Raw genomic sequence first — 18,341 nt, 5'->3', positions numbered from 1 at the left:
ACACCTTTTGTATATCCATTTGATGACAAAGAAGCATTTTTATACTTACTTTAGTGTAAACTAATTCTTATTTTTATGTATTATACTGGGTATATGCAATACAAGCCTTAATGATATTAACAATTCAGGTATAACACCAATGGTGACTCTATATCATTGGGATCTACCCCAAGCCTTGCAAGATAAAGGTGGTTGGTTGAACCCAAATATTACAAGTTGGTTTAGAGATTATGCTGACCTTTGTTTTACAGAATATGGCTCTAAAGTAAGACATTCTTTATCATTATATTGTTGTTGTTTTTTGCACAATCAAGCTTAAAATAGATTTAAATTAAATATGTTTGAAATTTTTTACTGTGTGGTCAAAACATTGAAAGCTTTTTTTTTCTTAATAAAAGAACATTTATATTTCAACTATAGAACCTTTCTGGAACAATGGATTTGTTAAAGCTTTACAGATATTGTATTAATGTTTCTTACCTCTTCGAAGAGGTCCTGTTGTAGCTGTTACAACTATAAGAATGAATTAACACTAGCCTTGTCACAAAGTTGTAATAGCAACCCCTTACTACTAATCCAGCTCATTCCTTTCTTCCAATATTCTTATACACTTTCACCTGTGACAATACAAGGATTGTCATCAAGTCAAAAGATTATTAAGGAGTGCAATGTTTCACTTGGTTATGCAGCCTCAGCTGTGACCTATTTTGCCACATTCAGCACAGACATAACCATTGTCCACCTGGGGTCGATTTAGATTCTCTTTTTGTCATCTCAAATGTTATCCTGCAGCCTTTGTAATAATCTCCAGCTATTTTGTTCTCACACCACCTACAGCAATGTGTTCTCTTCGATATTAATTATGCTCTGGCTATAATTCAAAAAACAGAAATGGAAAAAAAGTGGTTTGAGTGCTGGGACAAGTCCCAAAAAACCTTTGGAGTCTGGGAGCGCATGAGGCGCCCTGACCGCACTTCCCCATGGTGGAGGCTGTCCAGGCCTGAGCAAGCTATTATAGCACAGTGCAGAACGGGTCATTGTCCTGTTGGCTCATATTTCTCATGGCTATTGGCAAATTTTGATTCACGGTGCCCCCGCTGTTGGTAGGAAGAGGAAACCATGTCTCATATTCTGTTTGACTGCCCCAGACTTGCTGATCTCCATCTTGACAGGTCTGGGAAACCAAAAATTCTTGACCTGTATGGCAACATTTATGCACTACGCAAGGCAGCAGGGTTTCTGTCGAGGGCTTTTGCAAGAGAGGATTTGAGCCTCTCAAGCCCTCACTCAAATGGATTTTGATGATGATGAAATTAATTAAAAGAAGTTGTTGTCTAAGCTGTTCTTTAGAGATTTTTTTGTGGGGCACCTTTGTTACGCTGACCATCTTTCAGCCTACCAAAAAAGACTGCCTTTGGCATACATTCGTCCTCCATAAGAGATACATGCCCTTCTCAGCAAAACTATCAGACTATAAGAAATCCCTCTATACTGTCTATAACAGAAGAACATTGATGTTTTTAGTGACAATATTTCACAATAGATAAAGTTTGAATTTAGTATATAGATTTCATCACAATTCTAATGTACACATTTACGTTTTGGCTCTACTGTGAAGGTTAAAAAATGGATTACATTCAATGAGCCCTGGGTCTTCACCATTGCTGGTTATGGTAGAGGAAATGATCCACCAGGACAAACTGACATGAAGAATGGGCCCTACAGGGCAGGGCATAATGTATTGAAAGCTCATGCTGAAGCATATCATTTGTATTATGATAAATTTAAAGCCACACAACAAGGTAAATTAGTTAATTATTTTTCTGCCTTGAATGATTCATGGCCAGTGTTTTGAGCGAGTTAAGAAATAGTATTAGCTTTGAGACTTAGATGTTTATAGACAATTTATAGATTATGATGTTTACATAATCAAAACATTATTTCAAAGTTTTTTGATATGCCACTGCAAATCTCTATGTATCTGATGCTTGCAGTCTTTGCTAACCTCTTTAAAAATACTTATAGTCACAGATTTGTAATAAGAATTGTTGATCTTTATCTTGACATGCTTATATAGTCAGCCAAACAGTTCAATGACATGTTCTGAAATTATTCTCTACTTTCTTTGGTTCTTAAGATTTCTTATGATTAGACCTGTCCATTCTAAATGTTTCTCTCAACCATTCTCATATGTGATGATCTTGGAAATTTAAAACACTATGATTAATGCCTTTGTAGGTGAAGAAAATACAATAAACATACTTATAAGTAACTCTTCCAGCAGATTTATGTATGTTTATTGTATTTTTTAAATACAGTCATTCACCCCTAAAGAAGTAACTCTTTGTTAACTCTTTAGGTGAAGTTGGCATAGCATTGAACAGTGACTGGTTTGAACCCCGAGACCCTGTGAACCCTAGTGATATTAGGGCATCAGAGCGACGCCTTCAGTTCTGGATGGGCTGGTTTGGTCATCCTATCTTCATCAATGGTGACTATCCTGATGTGATGAAAGAATATGTTTTAAATGCTAGTCTTGAGGAAGGTTTAAAAACATCTAGACTCCCAGAATTTACTTCTGAACAAAAACAAAGGATCAAAGGTAAAATATCTTTCTAAATATACATTTAAAAAAAAAATGTTTTTTATAATTATAATAATTCATTTCAATATTTAAGTGGAACTCATTTTCATTAAAATTAGTTACTAGGACAAGTAAAATATGTTAAGCAGTTCTTGCAAAATGGCAAACACTGCTAACAGATGCTAAAGCCATTTATTCTTTGAGTCAAACTAGGTTGACGTTGAAAACATTTACTGCCTGCACACATTTTTTTTAGCCCAATTTTATTTGACAGGACATTTTTAAGCACATTAAGTGTTTTTTTTCACTAATCTGATGCATAGTTGGTTGCCAGCAGTGATTCAATTACTAATAACACATTTCTGATCTAAGTATACAGTCACAGCTGGGGCTGTGCAGCCATGGGAAATACTGTATTCCTCACTAATCTTTGGACTTGAAGACAAACCTTATTATTATTATACAGTCACAACTGGAAAATAAGTTGAAAGCATAATGTATTGATTATATTCCTTTGTCCGTGAATTTTAATTTTTTCTCCAGGTACTGCTGATTTTTTGGGCATCAACCATTACACAAGTACAGTAGTGTATGAAGGAGAAGGGACTGATCCTGGATATTTCAATGATCAGAAAGTTTTAGAATCTAAAGATCCTTCATGGCGCACGTAGGATGTTTTTATTTTACTATACTTTTTTTGTTCTGTCTACAGATAAATAAAAACTGAAAGTAGACAGGTTTAGTGTAAAACATTTTAAATGTTAATGTTTTACAACTATGTGGGTCTCAGACAAAGCCACACATTTAAGTTTTAATGATGAACTATTTTGCACAATGCAGTATGTCAATACTTGTTGGTTGGTTTTAAGCAAGGGAAAAAAGTAGAGTGGTGGCAGATACAAGGTGAAAGCCTATATGACTGAGGATAGTAAAAGGAAGTCAGTGATGTGATTTGAATTTAGTAAAGGCATTTTAATAAACATATCTAATGTACATGTTCCTATTTAGTCATGGGGAATCATTGCATAAATCTTATATGAATCTTTGGAAGAAGTTACACATTAATAGAAGCCATAACTATTGTCTATAAAAACTGTTACAAATGAGTAATAAGGCTACACATTTGTAAGTTGAATATGTAAACAATATAAGCTTCATTAAGTTACTCAATGCAATATTTGCAAGAAGATTGTTGAACCAGCTTTTGTTCTTAGTATCAATATGTTATCATTTGAACCCAACATTTATTTTTCAAAGTCTATATGACTTTGATAACACTTTTTGTGATATTTATTGTACTAAAGTAGTTGTGCTATAAAAAGTGCATAGAACTTTTTTTTTTTCATTACTTGCTTATTTCTGACTTTGTTTTTATGTATTATCTAGTTCCTATTGGCCATATTCTTTCATTAATCCACTTGGTATGAGGAAGATTCTAAATTGGATGAGAAAAGAGTATGGAAATGTAACAATATACATCACAGAGAACGGGGCAGGTGATGGCAATGGAACCTTAAATGACAACCATAGAATACTCTACTTGCAAGATTATATAAATAATGTACTTAAAGGTCAGTGACAGACAAATAAACGTGTAAACATTTTTAATGTAAAATTAACCAATATCACCTTTTTACTGTATTGATTTCAATGCTTACTAGACCAAATCCCAAGTTTGTATGTGTTTTAGTTTAAATAGATATCATTACACTATATCACTAAACAATGAAGATGTTGTTGAGAATTGAAAAGGAAAATAAAAACTGTAACTGCAGCTATAATTAGTTACATCTGTTTATAACTATATCTACTTTCACCCAAGTCTTGTGATGTACAGAAAATTTATTTCAAATTTCACAAGGCCATTAGCAGCCCCTAGTTTGTCTAGAGTAAATGTTTGTTTTTTTTCCCATTCAGCCCAAGTTGTCCCTAATCCTTTGAAATGGAATTTATTTTATTCACTTTACTTGTTAATTTATTGTCAAATTTGAAAGGAAATTTAATAAATTAATCTAACTATTTTTCTAAGTACCTTTGAAATCTACTCATGTATGAGTAAATAAGATATATGGTTGTTACTACGAGTGAGATTTATTTTGTAAAAAAAGCTTTTACTTTGATAATGTATTGCTTGTAAATTGGTATTTATGCTACCAGAACACCATCTGTACCAATACTACATTTGTAGCAAAGTTCCATTTCCTAAAGGCAAAAGCTTCTAATGTCAATAAATAGACATATAGGCTTACAAAGCTACTTGATGAACTTAAAATGCAGTTATTTTCTAAAAGCTATTCAACTGGATAAGATTAACATCAAGGGCTACACGTTGTGGTCTCTCATGGACAACTTTGAATGGTCTAGTGGTTATTCTGTCAAAATGGGCTGCTACCAAGTCAATTTCAGTGACCCTACAAGGACAAGAACTCCCAAGTCATCGGCCAGATACCTGTATGAGCTATTCAGGTAAACGTTTTGTTGTTCAGATCAAAGTTAAATTTTACACACATGATAATATTGGGGGGATTTTCACACTAACAGCTCATCAGTTATTTGCCCTTCATTTAGGCTAGATTAGATTTTTAAGATCATGTTTACATTCTTTAAGCAATAAAATAAAGTAAGAGAAAAAAAGAGAGAAAGTGATATAAAGAAATATGGTGGTAACATAAGATAACCAAAAGAAAAATGTACAAAAATAAAAAGAGGAAGACTGGGAGAGATTTTGAAATAAACAGACAAAATAAACAATGTCAAGGACGCTATATGGCAAAATCACTGTTGCCAACTGTATAAGAAATATTACTATGTGCTACAAACAAAAGAGCATAGAAATTAAATTCTACAGTGTTAAAAAGTGCACATAAATTATTAGTTGTTTGATTAAAATACTGGCTTAACAATACTTATTTGTACAACAGAAACACCAATAAGCTAACTTTTTATGGATTTGCCTCCGTGTCTGAAAATCTCCAATTCTTTATAGATTTAAATGTTTTTTGTAATATGTTTTTCTTAGGTCCAACGGCTTTATTCAAGGTAGTGCTACAGACCCAAAAGTCAGAGAAGGTCTCAAGTATGAGGATTCATTTTACTATGGTCAGTTTCCAGATGAATTTTCATTTGGTGTTTCATCAGTTGGTGTTGATGTTCAGAGTATAGTTTCAAGTGAAGGTACGATTTGATTTATTGATTTATGTTTGCAGCTAAATTATTGAATGCTAAGAATAGGTGTTTTTTTTTAAGGAATCTATTCTGTTAGCCAAGTGTCAGAACATAGGTGACAATCCCTGTTGCTTTGATTTTATTTAAGAGTGTAAAATATTTTTTTTAGCATTCTCTGACAACTCCTTAATGGTTATCAAAAGATCTAATTGTCAAAACAATAACACTGTTATAGCCTGAGTGAAGCATGTAGAATGGGAAATTCAGTTTCTTTGTGCTTATCTTATCTAATATAATACAGACGTTACTTCAAAAAAGAAGATGATTACGTCTTACGCATCATGCATCTAGTCATGCATGTTAACCAATGACTTAAATTCTGCCAAGTCACTGGTTTTCCTGTCTGGCTCAGACATATATATATATAGTATAGAAAGGTAGTCAACACCCTTGTTCAATATTATGATAAAGCTCTCCATGTAGACATCTTAGAGACCAATAGAGAGAGAGAAAGAGATATTTTTGTGGATTTTAGGCTTGACTGTTCACTTGGGTTAGAAAGCAATTTTCTAATATAGGTCAAAGAAAAAAATATTTGTTTAAGATTACTAGATAACTTTTAATCTAAGACCTTGACCAGTCCATATGTAAACAAGTCTAATTGTCCAGCATGAATGTACATTCTAAGAAAGAGTCAAAATTCAATGTGGATTCTAAAAAAATCTTATTAAAGACTAAAAATGAATTTTGTGATTGAGTTCAAAGTTCAAAGACTACTAAGATTGATTTATGTGTTAATTATTCTTTAGTTTGCCTTATTATGCTCTGTTAGGTTTAGGGAAATTATACATAACTTTGTTGTATTCAAAAGTTTTCTTTTTCTTAGGCAAAACTTTAAGTACATGGAGCTTACTAGCAAATGTATCCCATGTCACGCACAGTCTGATAGATGTAGGGAGTGAATTTGCTCAGGATATCTCTGCTCTCTCTAATATCAAAGTAAGGAAAACAAAGCAACTTTTTCTAAAAAAATTTTTTTAACAAACATTTATACATTTTATTAATTTAATATTGTTATATTGAAGGCAGAGCATTACTACTTTACCATTACCTGGTCACGTCTGCTTCCTGATGGCAAGTCTGCAGGTGTAAGCCCAACTGGTGTCAATTACTACTTGACTCTCATAGACCAACTGCTGGATGCTGGGATAGTACCAATAGTGGCAATCAATCAGTGGGATTATCCAAGTGCTTTGCATGTAAGAACAAAAAAAACTTTTATCAAACTTAATTAACTGAATATCTAAATTTTAAATATTCATATTTTTAATATAAACATTTTTGTAAAATCATATGCTGTTCATTTTTTTTTAGGTCATTTCTATATTTGTCTTCTCTTCATTTCAGAACACTAATGGTTGGCTGAATGACACTATGGTTGATGAGTTTATTTTCTTAGCCAAAACATGTTTTGATTACTTTGGAAGTAAGGTTAGTTGTTTTTTTTTAAATATAAATGGTTTGAGATAATGAATTCAACAACTAGTAGAGTCAGTTACAACAAAAGTATGACATTATCAAATATTGAGTACTGTAAATAAAGAGTTTGGCATCTGTAAACAATATATTGTGAATCAAGTTTTTATTACTATTTTGTTTAGGAGTGTTTGGTTTGTTACTTCAGAAATTGAAATTATTACATACTAGCCCAAACTATGGACCATTGTTACTTCAGTCTGAAGCACATACCCGCTGGTTTATAGAGACTATTTCTAAACTCTGTAAGTGTGAATATATCTCCTGGTAAAGTAAAGTAAAAAAGAAATTACTTCTCCTGGGGGACGTATTAAAATGATGGATTTTGTCATTTTGCTTATGTTATGGTAAAAATGACACTCTAGATAGAATGACACAAATGTCTTCAAATTTTCTTAACATATTAAATTCAAAAACTTAAAAGAAATAAAAAAAAAAATTAATAGTTTAAAAAACTGATATTTTTTTTAATGGGAAAAAAATATTTATTGTAAAATGTTTTACATGTTTCGGATGTTCCTTCAGAGTTGAAGATAGTTTACTTCCTAGTCCAAACCTCCCGCAGGACAACAGGGGATGGGAGCGGGCAGGATTTGAACCCTGGACCATCGATAAATCCGAACAACAGTCCAGCGCACAAACCACATGACCAGGCAGCCATCATTGTGCTCTTGTTCAATATTATGTTGGTGCAGTGAAGCTTACTAATGATTTTTATAAGAAGATTAAACAGCCTACATATTCAATGTACAAATCACACAATATTTTTTTGACACAGTAGTCATTAAAAGATCCTACTGAACAGACTTTGTTAGGATAAAGATTGCTATTGCATTCATTAAAAAATGTAGTATACATTTAATAAATTTATTTAACATTTTATGCAATATGCATAGAACTTGAATGATGAAATAGACTATCCTATTGTTTGCTTTTTAAGGTGAAATATTGGGTGACCTTCTCTCTTCCTGAATACACCCCATATGTCATGTCCTTATTCAGCAAGGCACAAGTGTATAAGGTATACAGTAACATTTTATTGGCACATGCTAGAGTCTACCAACTCTACTCATCAAACTACAAGGCAGCTCAAGAAGGTACCTTTCAAAAATTACTTCTCTATTGTTACTAGGGGCCAAATGGTGTCACAGTTATCCCTCAGAGTTTGAGTGTAGGCCAGATGGTGTCACAGTTGATCATCAGAGCTTGAGTGTTGGCCAGATGGTGTCACAGTTGACCAACAAAGTTTGAGTGGAGGCTTGATGGTATCACAGTTGACCATCAGAGTTTGGGGTAGGCCTGATGCTAATCACAGTTGACCATGAGGGACATAGCTTGGCTCCAAAGCTGAGAGACCTCTGATTCGTATCTCAGAGAAGACCAGGATTATGAATTTTGGGATTTTTAGAATGCCTTTGAGTCCACCCATCTCCAATGGATAACTTACATACCTTGGGGAAGTTAAGGTGATTGGTTGATGTGCTGGCTACATGACACCATCATTAACCATCTGCCTTTGAAAAATAGAAGAGCTTTACTTCATCTGTCCCCATAGATTGCTAGGTCTGTGTTGGGTCTTTACTAATATAATAATAATAAGGCTTGTCTTTGAGTCCGAAGATTAGTGAGGAATACAGTAATTCCAGTGGCTGCGCAGCCCAAGCTGTGACCTACATATTTTGCCACATCCAGGGCAAGCATAACAATTGTCCCCTGGTGGTCGATTTAGATTATCATCGACTGCGTTTGTCCTCGGCAGCAGATTTTCTTTTGGTTAGGGTTAGGGTGGTCTACAACGTTAAGGGGCTGTCCATTTACTGTGCTCCTTGGGGCTGAGTATGTTTCATTGGGTTACTTCTGGAACATGACTTCTGTTTTCCCGAGGTTTATAGATAGAACGAAAGAGGCAGCAGCATATGCTAATTCGTTTACCACGTTCTGGAGGCCATGTTCATTGTGAGCTAGCAGGGTGCAATCATCAGCATAGAGAAGCTCCGTAATGACCATCTCCTTTGTTCTTGTATGGGATAGTAGATGCCGGAGATTGAACACATTGCTGTCAGAATGAAACCGGATGTAGATGCCTTCATGCAATATCTGCCTCATTTGACCCAGCATTATGCCAAAGAAGATAGCGAATAGAGTAGGAGTAAGTACACAGCCCTGCTTCACGCCATTTTCTATTGAGAAGTGATCAGAAAAGGCACCACTTTACTAATATAACATTTTTATTTATTATCAATTCTTAGATTATTTTTTTTATTAAACGGAACATAAAAAATAAATTTATTTCATTATTTTCCTAATTGCTTAATTTTCTATAAACGTAAAATTAGTAAATTTGTTTTTTTTACAAAGGCTCAGTTTTAATTTTATAATTTGTTTCTATGTTCAGGTCAACTTGGAATTTCTTTACAACCAGCCATTGGTCAACCAATCAACCCAAATGACCCCAGTCATGCAGCTGAAGCTTATACCCTTATAGATTACAGCTTTGGCCTATTTGCTGATCCAATTTACTTGGATGGAGATTTTTCATCAGAAGTGAAACAAGTTGCTGGCTCTAACTTGAAGCAGTTGTCAGAGTCTGAGAGACAGCTGATTAAAGGTGACTTTTTAATTTTACCTTTTCATATAAACTATAGCTATTCAATCTAGCTAGACAGAAATGACATCTTTCTGCTCCAACTACTAACTACAAGGAAAATTTGCTGGAGTCAAGCTCCTTATTCATCAACTAGATGTAGGTGTGAAACAACTCTGATCAAGTTCTTATCATGAGAACATCCTATACATCTATATCTATACAGAGAGATAAACAGGGAAAAGAGCATGTAACCTCCAGTGTGCTTCTGTAGCTCATTCTAGCTAAACTTGCATGTGTTGAGAGTGAAAGAAAGGCTTGCTAACCCTGTTCTATCTGCTATGCTGTTCCTTATGGGGGCTGCACACTGGTGTGTCAGTGGCCATATAGTGAAGGAAGACAGAGTGGTACTGGGGGTGGCTGAAGGAGTCATGACCCCACAGTATATGAATTAACTAAATGATCATCTTCTTAAATCAGTACTTTTAGGCAGAGTTGTTGGTGAAAAGCCAATTCTCATTTCTAGCCTCTGGGTAAAATCCTTCCTTTTGGTCAGTTGTCCTAAAGACCCTTGACTCTAACTGGACAAATCAAGTAAGAATTTGACTAATGCATCTTTTAGTGACTACTGGCATAATAAAATGTCAAGCCATTTATTTTAAATTGTCCTAACTCACATGTATAATAATGAGCAGATCTTGTATTATCTTGTAGATGAGACTTTTAAAAAAAAAATGGTCACGTCAATGCTGCAATTAAATTTTGCAGTGTCTCTTACAATTTTATGGTGTTGTTTATTGGAGTTGATGTGTTCTTGTATTTGTATTACTATTCTCCTTTATACACACAAGGATTCTGTAAATCATTCACTGAAAGACCCAGCTTTTAACTAAATTGAAGTTTAATCTTTCAAACTCAACCCACAGAATAAAAATATAAATCCAAATGTTGAAATATGAATTTGAACTCAAAAGTAATTAATATTATAAATAAGAAAATAAATACCTGAAAATTTATAGTACTTGGTTGACTGTTTAAACTGATTTGAACTGACCAACCAACCAACTAGATCTGTCTATATGTCATTCTTTGATAGTTATTCTAAAAGATGTTTCCACAAACTGCACTAACTTTCCAATCTTCTTTTTTTTGGATATTTTTCTTTTTGACCTGTTGGACCTGCTTACAAAACAACAGGTCATGGTCCAAACTTGAAAATTTGCTGGTCATCTATAGGCTTTTTTTTTCTTTTTGACCTACTTTGTTAATCTGCCTTCTGCCAAATGTGTATTTGAGCCATAACACCTTTGATACTGAAAGCAAGGCCTTAAAATTATTTAGTTACAAGTTAAACATGAGTATTATTGTCCTCTTAAATTGAAGTTGCCTTTTCTTTTTTTCTATTGTGTGAGCTGTGTGAGAAGTTATTATTGGCTGTTCAGTGAGCACTCATTAATGTAATGTTGATTCAGCATATATAGTCTTTATGTATTGAATGTGATGTTGGAATCAGGTAGTGCTGACTTCTTTGGTCTGGAATACTATGGCACTATGGAAGTTGGAAGAGATGGATATGGACAATTATATCCTAACTTGTCTGGAGTAAATCCCAAAGGTCTACGCAGACTTCTGGATCTTGTACAAGGGCGCTATGGCAACATCCCCATAATGATAACTGGAAATGGTTTTGGAGAGACTTCAGACAATGAGTCAGACAGCTTGAGATCCAGTTTTTTAATTCAACATGTGGATGAAATTCTAAAAGGTAATATTTTATAATGGGGCTTCACTTTCACCTATCAGACATTAGTCTGTTGAACCATTGGGTCACCACACATTTCTGTCTTTTGTCTTAAATAGAATCTCTTTCATTGATAGGCCTGTCTATTCTTTAATGTATTCCCATTTATTTCTCTATCTGCCTCCTCTTCTTTTTCCTGGTACTGGGTACTGTTCCCTGATGGAAGACCTTTGTGAGACCTGTGGACCTTGTGATAAGGGTTCTAATCTGCATTTTTTGAAAGTGGTCAGTAGGTCATGGTGGGGCCTAATTGCCATTGTGATCCTCCTTATTGGTGATACATGTGATATTACTAAAATAGTTTTAATCCAATATGAATTTGAATATACTTTTGCATTAAGGTAATTTAAATTGGAGCTACAACTTTACTTCAACAAGATAGTGTTTGTGGAGTATGCACAATTTTATAATCACAAGTAAAACAGAAGCAAGCGAAAGATAAAACCTACTTTAAAAAAAAAAAAGAGCTTCTCCAAGAAAGAGAACTCCACATTTACAACTATAAATAATGTAGGCATTGTTTCCCTTTTTTGATATCAAGCAAGACAATTACCCTTAATCAATTGACTAATTGGTTAATGTTTTAATTGATTCATGTTTTGTTAGGTACAATAAATGTGTACATTTTCAACTTGATCCGAGAATGGGTGTGGGAGAAATAATAAGCTCTAAATTTTACCAGACAAACAGAGGGAGCTTATATAAAGTTCCCCTTTCAGACATTGCAATCTATAGGGCAGATGATGTTAAGGTCATGTGTCTTTGGCCAAAAGTTAAATAGCAGGGTGTCATGTGGCCAGCACAACAACCAACCACCTTTACTTTCCCTTAGATGAGGTACCTATTAGAGTTGGTTGGACTCAGGGGCATCCTAAAAAATCCCAAAATTCAAAATCCAAGTCAACACCAAATTTGAACCCAGAGATCCCAGGTTTGGAAGCCAAGCTCAGCCACCGCACCACCAAGCTTTTGTAAATATCATTGCTATCTTAATCCAAATACTTGTCATGATAAAAGTTAGTGAAGAAAGATTTTTAACAAAATATTTATATGCTATTTTCAGCAGTCACTCTTGATGGTATCAATGTGAAAGGCTACACCTACAGATCTTTAACTGATTCTTTTGAATTTAATTCACTTTATTCACTCAAGTATGGATTGGTCAAGGTGGACTTCACTGATCCCAGTCATTTGAGGACATTTAGAGATTCATCTAAAACTTTTAGGGAAATCTCAGAAAACCATGGCATTTTAAAGTGATGCCATTTTGTTTATACCATAGACACTCTGCCTACACTACATAAGTGATAAGTGTGGACAAGTTGTTTTGTAACTAAAAATGTTTCATGTTGTTTTCTGTTAATGAGACAATAAAATGCATTTAAAAAATAAAAATTTTTTTGCACATTATTATATCAAATATTAGATACATTTTTTTTTATTTGCATAATTTTTTTTTAGTTTTATCAAACTAATATGAAATATTAAAATATTAAGCAACAGATATATTGAAAAATATTAACACTTAGTCTACGAGTCACTAATGTAATCAGTACTTTGAAGATTAGGTTAGCATTTCAAAATTTAAAAAATATAGAAAAATTAAAAAAAAACAAACTAAAAAAGAAACTTTTTTTTAAAAAAAGCTTATACGAAGTGGAAGTTGTATTGATTAGTTTTGATCATTCATGTAGTTAAGTTCACCAACAGAGATAGACAGGTCTTAGAGTGGAACCCTCATGGTACAAGATGTAGAGGAAGGCCAAAAAAAACGTGATGTAGTGTACTAGAGGAAGCTGAGAGGACATGAAAGAGCTGGGAAGCCATTTAAAAAAATAGCAAGTGACTATGGAGAGTGGCGTGTTTTTAACTGTTTCAGGAGGAACGCAAAGGAAAGATGATGATGTAATTAAGTTTGTAATAGATCTAGACCCACATAAATAAATCTGTGTGCTTCGGAAATATTTTGACCAATTTTTTTTTGTTTAGCGCTATTTCATGCTTTTAGCTTTCTCATTATACTATGATCCTATCACTTACCTGGCCAGAAGAGAAAATGGGGGGAAGGGGAGAGGAGAAAGAAAGAAAGAGAGATCTGGGTTGATTTTACAGTCATCGTTTTTTTAAAAGCATTTATAAAAAACAAAAGGAAAAAACTTAAATCAAACTCATGGCTCAAGCCTTCTCAAGCTAACATTCTAACCAATCTGTTAATGAGGTGTGTATGAAAATAGAAGTTTGTGTACTTATGTATTGTTTCATTAAATCTTACTTTAAAGTGTGATCTATAAAAGGAACTTTTTCAGCTTATGCTACCACATCAGTCAGGTACAAATAATTAATTACCAATAGTTAATTAACTAATTGGTTAATTTTTTTTATTGATTCTTGATCAGAGATTAGGTGTTGGAGAAATAATGTGTACATAATTTTACCAGACAAACAGAGTTGAGTTGATATAAGCTTTGTAAAAGGGGAGTTTTTCACATCAATTAGTAGGCTGACCCTGTGTGTCTCATTTCATTACTGTACACTGTGTAAACAATATCAGACATAAATTTTGTTTTAAAATTTGTGTATGAGAAAAGAATTGCATACATCATTTAAAAAAAAGAAACTTTAAAAAAAAAAAAGAAGACCAAAAGTATTTATTTGCACCTAGTTTAAGCATGATACAGGACACTGTGAAATCAGATTTACTGTTGCACATTTTCATCTTGAGATCTACTTGTGGCATAAAAAAAAATCACGAGTGGTTTTACCCCTTTTGTGAGCTATTGTCCAACACTGAAGAAAATGAGGAAGATGAAGAACTGGAGGAATCTAAAATTAGGCCACCAATTTTTTTGTTCAGATTGAAAAACAACTTAGACTGAGGATGTGAAGTTGTAGAAGGTTCAGAAATGGTCTTCCACTACCTTCAATAAGTGGGCTTAGATAGCCAACCTATCTATCAGATAGCATGAAGCTAGATAATATTCATGTACTTGATAGGATTATGCTAATTCATGGAAAGCAGGCCACTCACACATTTTTTAGACCCGCACCATAAAAAACTTTTGGATTTACAGGATAATTGTTCAAATGTATCAATCATTATATTTCAGTTGAATGTTTTCTATTTCCTACAACTTGTGCAAGGATTGTTGGGTGAAACCATAGTCTTCTTCTAGCCAGCTTTTATGCTGCTGAGCTGTAGGCTCTTAAAAGTCTGCATATTTCAGTAGTTCAACACTACTATACATACAGAGTGCTGGTTATGTTGGGCTGTAGTGGTAGTAGGGTTTGCCCAAGGTGGATTAAAATGGACAAAAAAAGGATAAAATTTAAGCTTCTTAAGGTTGGGTGCAGTGTCTACAGTGGGATGGTTATATGGGATTCCTGGCAACTTAGTGTTGGCTGGATGTTTTCTCAAGCTTTTATATAATCCCCACATTTTAAGGAAGTTTTCACCATGTATGTTGATCCTATGCTAAAGAAAAGAAGGTATGCTCTGTAGAATGGCCACATCCTGGATCCAGGTTGCTTCACACTATCACTTTCACCAGTTCCAAAAACCCTCATGAAGGGTTAACATCCAATACTAGATCATTATTAAAACACAGACCCCTGCCTGGCATTGTGCAATCCAGACCTCTTTCAAAAAGCACGTGGGCAGTGGAGAGTTTCAAGCATTATTCGCTTTAATGAAATGCATTATTTGCTTTAATGAAATGCAAGTGGAAAAGGCAGCTGGGTTATATTATACTTAGTCACTTCCAAGACCTCGATACCCACATGGGGGAATAGAGCCACAAAGTGGAGCTTTGGAGTTTTTTTTTTCCTAAATGGGTTGCATTATTAAGGCTGACATGTCCCATCAACATGAAACTAATTGGTTTTGAGGCACCAGTGGTACACCGTTTATCCTTTCTCCTGGAGATGAATTAGACTGGTGGGAGTTTATCCCCACTTTCACCCCAGGCATTTAAAGTCCTTGCAACCCGCAAAATTAACACATACAAAAAACATGAAGAGAATAAATATTATAAACACAGTCTTTTTTATTGTGACCTCATTATAAACAATACATAAATTAGTAAGAAATATCAGAATTTAAATACAATTTTTTATTTTTTAATTGAAAAAAAAAGAAAACTTAATCCTTCTATTCTCACACTGAATGAATATTCCTTTTAAAACTCAAAAACTCAATTGCCTCTAAGAATGCCACGATTTTCAACAATCTTGGTAAAGGTTTGCGCTGAATTTCTTAGTGTTCTTGCTTGACTTGGGTCATCAAAATTAACTCCATACAAGCCAAATCGTATTTTATAACCTGATGACCATTCATAGCTGTCTTTTAAGGAACGATATGTGTATGCTCTGACATCACTTCCATCAATACGTACAGCTGAAAACAGAAAACTTATATACAACTGGCCGCATTGACAATCAGCACACACAGATTTACTTAACAGATTGGGTTTCATAAATAATAACATTATTAATTAAAAAGTAGAGGCGAAAAAGCCCTTAAGTTCTTTGACCATTAGAGTCAACTGCTTTCAAGATTTGAACCTATAAAAGCAACTGTCTACTCTATCACTAAAATATCAGTCAATAAAAAAAAAGGAAATAAAGTGATTTTTTTAAAAAATGATTTCTATTGCAAAGTTTACCTTTTAAAACTTCATCCACATGATCAAATATAAATTTTCCCCTGAAACTGTCATCTATCTCGCCATTATTGTCCCACAATCCATTACCAGAAATCATAACAGGAACATTGTTATAACGTTTTCTTATATATCCAAGAATCATACGCAATCCTCTGGGATTGGTATTGTTGATGGTGGCATTATTGCTCAAGTCTACACTTGCTGTCTGGACAATATCCACGCCTCTTTCAACAGGTACAGTATTATAATATTCCAGACCAAAATAGTCAGCACTTCCTGAGGGGATGAAACATTAAAACAAATTGAAGAATACATACAGGTATAAATTACTCATTAGTGGTGATAATGTGAAATATATATATACAAAATGTATACAATTATAGTAAACATCAGATCAATTCAATTGATTCTTTCCAGTAAAGTTAAATTTAACAAGGCTTGAATGTATTTGAGAAATAAGTAACTGCCAAAGAAATCACCTAACCTAAAGTTGAACAGGTATTTCAGAGAAAGAAATTATTAACAATATAACTACCATTCTAAATTATCAGATAAAATACTTAATCTACATATTTGGAATCTAACAAATAAATGCAAAAAAAAAATTTGCAATGTATACAAGGAGAGTATTAAGGTGAACAAGTCACTTTGCCCTGTCATTTCGTCAGTCAGAAATAGGAAATCTCAACCTGGCAAAGTCTTGAAAAAACAAACTCAGAATTGTAATTATTAAGTGTTTATGAGAGTGTGCTATTTGTGACAGTGCAGAAGATTTTTTTTACTGTTCTAAAAATAATAAGATTGTGAGGAGTTCAATGTTAAGCTCAAGGTCTTACTTTATGAGGAGTTAACAATAAGCTCAAGGGTCCTACTTTGTAAGGAGTTCAACATTATGCTCAAGGGTCCTACTTTGTGAGGAGTTAACATTAAGCTCAAGGGTCTTACTTTGTGAGGAGTTCAACATTAAGCTCATGGGTCCTACTTTTCATGGGCATCTCAGCTATTGCTTCATGAAGCTAGTCAAGCACCATAAAGAGAGAGTTGTGACAGGATTACCTTTGATCCAAGATTTTTCCAGTTCAGACAGTGGTGACAAGTAAGATCCACCAATCTTCTTCACAGTGTCAGAGTAGTCTCCACTCAGATAGATGGGATCAGCAAACAAACCAAAGCTGTACTCTGTGAGTCTTTCAGCAGACAAAGCATGACTTGGGTCACGATAATTTCTGGGCACGGCCAAGATAGGAGCAAGTGAAATACCCACAAAACCTAGAAAAACAGTAATTTATAGTACAGTATTTTTTTTACTTGTTTAAATTCTTACGTGTGAGCAAACAGATTTAAACAATAACAATAATTTGTCAATTTACATGGCTGCCTGGTCATGTGGTATGCACTCCTGACAGTTGTCACCATAGTCCCAAGTTCAAACACTGCATGTCCCCATTTCCCTGCCATCCTGCAGGAGGTTTAGGCTAACAAATAATGATCAATATTTCTAAAGGAATGTCAGAAAGTTCCAAGTCAGTGATTATAATAGCACATTCAACTCAGTGAGTATAATAGCCATTTCAAGTCAGTGAGTATGATAGCATATTCAAGACAGTGAGTATAATAGTGCATTCAAGTCAATCAGAAAAACAGCACATATCAAGTCAGTGAGTATGATAGCACATTACTTTGTTCAACATGAATGGCATTCTTATTAACATGTTTATTTAAACCTAGTTCAAAATTGTTTTTCTTTTTTTTTTTTTAAAGTTGAATAAGTTTTTATGTTAAGCAGATCAAAAAAGATCTTTAAAAAGAATTTAATTTTCAGGTTTTAATAATAAACTAAACTCTAGCACTAACACTTCCAGTTATGTATAAATGCTGATTGCCAAAGAATCAAAATGTGAAGCTTCATTTCAGACTTGAAGTTGAACAAAGCCAATAAAATGAAGTTCATTTTTCTGCTTTTCTTTTTTCAAACTTAAAAACTTTTTCCAATGTGTTAGCTACAAAACC

At 33.8% G+C, this 18,341-nt stretch overlaps 2 protein-coding genes across 4 annotated transcripts in view; one reads left to right on the top strand and one right to left on the bottom strand.

Moving 5' to 3' along the window:
* Positions 1-13,059, top strand: part of LOC106069349 (lactase/phlorizin hydrolase-like) — a 37,616-nt gene extending 24,557 nt beyond the window's left edge. For both annotated transcript variants that reach the window (XM_056035339.1, XM_056035340.1), the window contains 14 exons: positions 129-265; positions 1,619-1,802; positions 2,360-2,602; positions 3,128-3,251; positions 3,971-4,155; positions 4,876-5,050; positions 5,604-5,758; positions 6,636-6,748; positions 6,835-7,008; positions 7,157-7,240; positions 8,226-8,382; positions 9,681-9,893; positions 11,383-11,634; positions 12,734-13,059. In XM_056035339.1, the coding sequence (XP_055891314.1) occupies positions 129-265; positions 1,619-1,802; positions 2,360-2,602; positions 3,128-3,251; positions 3,971-4,155; positions 4,876-5,050; positions 5,604-5,758; positions 6,636-6,748; positions 6,835-7,008; positions 7,157-7,240; positions 8,226-8,382; positions 9,681-9,893; positions 11,383-11,634; positions 12,734-12,930 (2,393 nt within the window). In that variant the 3' untranslated portion in view covers positions 12,931-13,059. The remainder of the gene's footprint in view (positions 1-128; positions 266-1,618; positions 1,803-2,359; positions 2,603-3,127; positions 3,252-3,970; positions 4,156-4,875; positions 5,051-5,603; positions 5,759-6,635; positions 6,749-6,834; positions 7,009-7,156; positions 7,241-8,225; positions 8,383-9,680; positions 9,894-11,382; positions 11,635-12,733) is intronic.
* Positions 13,060-15,693: 2,634 nt separating this feature from the next.
* The window catches only part of LOC106069463 (lactase/phlorizin hydrolase-like), a 32,415-nt gene continuing 29,767 nt past the window's right edge, over positions 15,694-18,341 (bottom strand). For both annotated transcript variants that reach the window (XM_056035337.1, XM_056035338.1), the window contains exons 36-38: positions 17,388-17,600; positions 16,332-16,607; positions 15,694-16,063 (exon numbers count right to left, since the gene is read on the bottom strand). In XM_056035337.1, coding sequence (XP_055891312.1) covers positions 15,861-16,063; positions 16,332-16,607; positions 17,388-17,600 — 692 coding nt within the window. In that variant the 3' untranslated portion in view covers positions 15,694-15,860. The remainder of the gene's footprint in view (positions 16,064-16,331; positions 16,608-17,387; positions 17,601-18,341) is intronic.

This window comes from Biomphalaria glabrata, chromosome 7 (genome assembly GCF_947242115.1).
Source record: "Biomphalaria glabrata chromosome 7, xgBioGlab47.1, whole genome shotgun sequence".
Classification (NCBI taxonomy): Eukaryota; Metazoa; Mollusca; class Gastropoda; family Planorbidae; genus Biomphalaria; species Biomphalaria glabrata.
The sequence above is the reverse complement of the archived record's forward strand: the minus strand, read 5'-3'. Positions and strand labels throughout refer to the sequence as shown.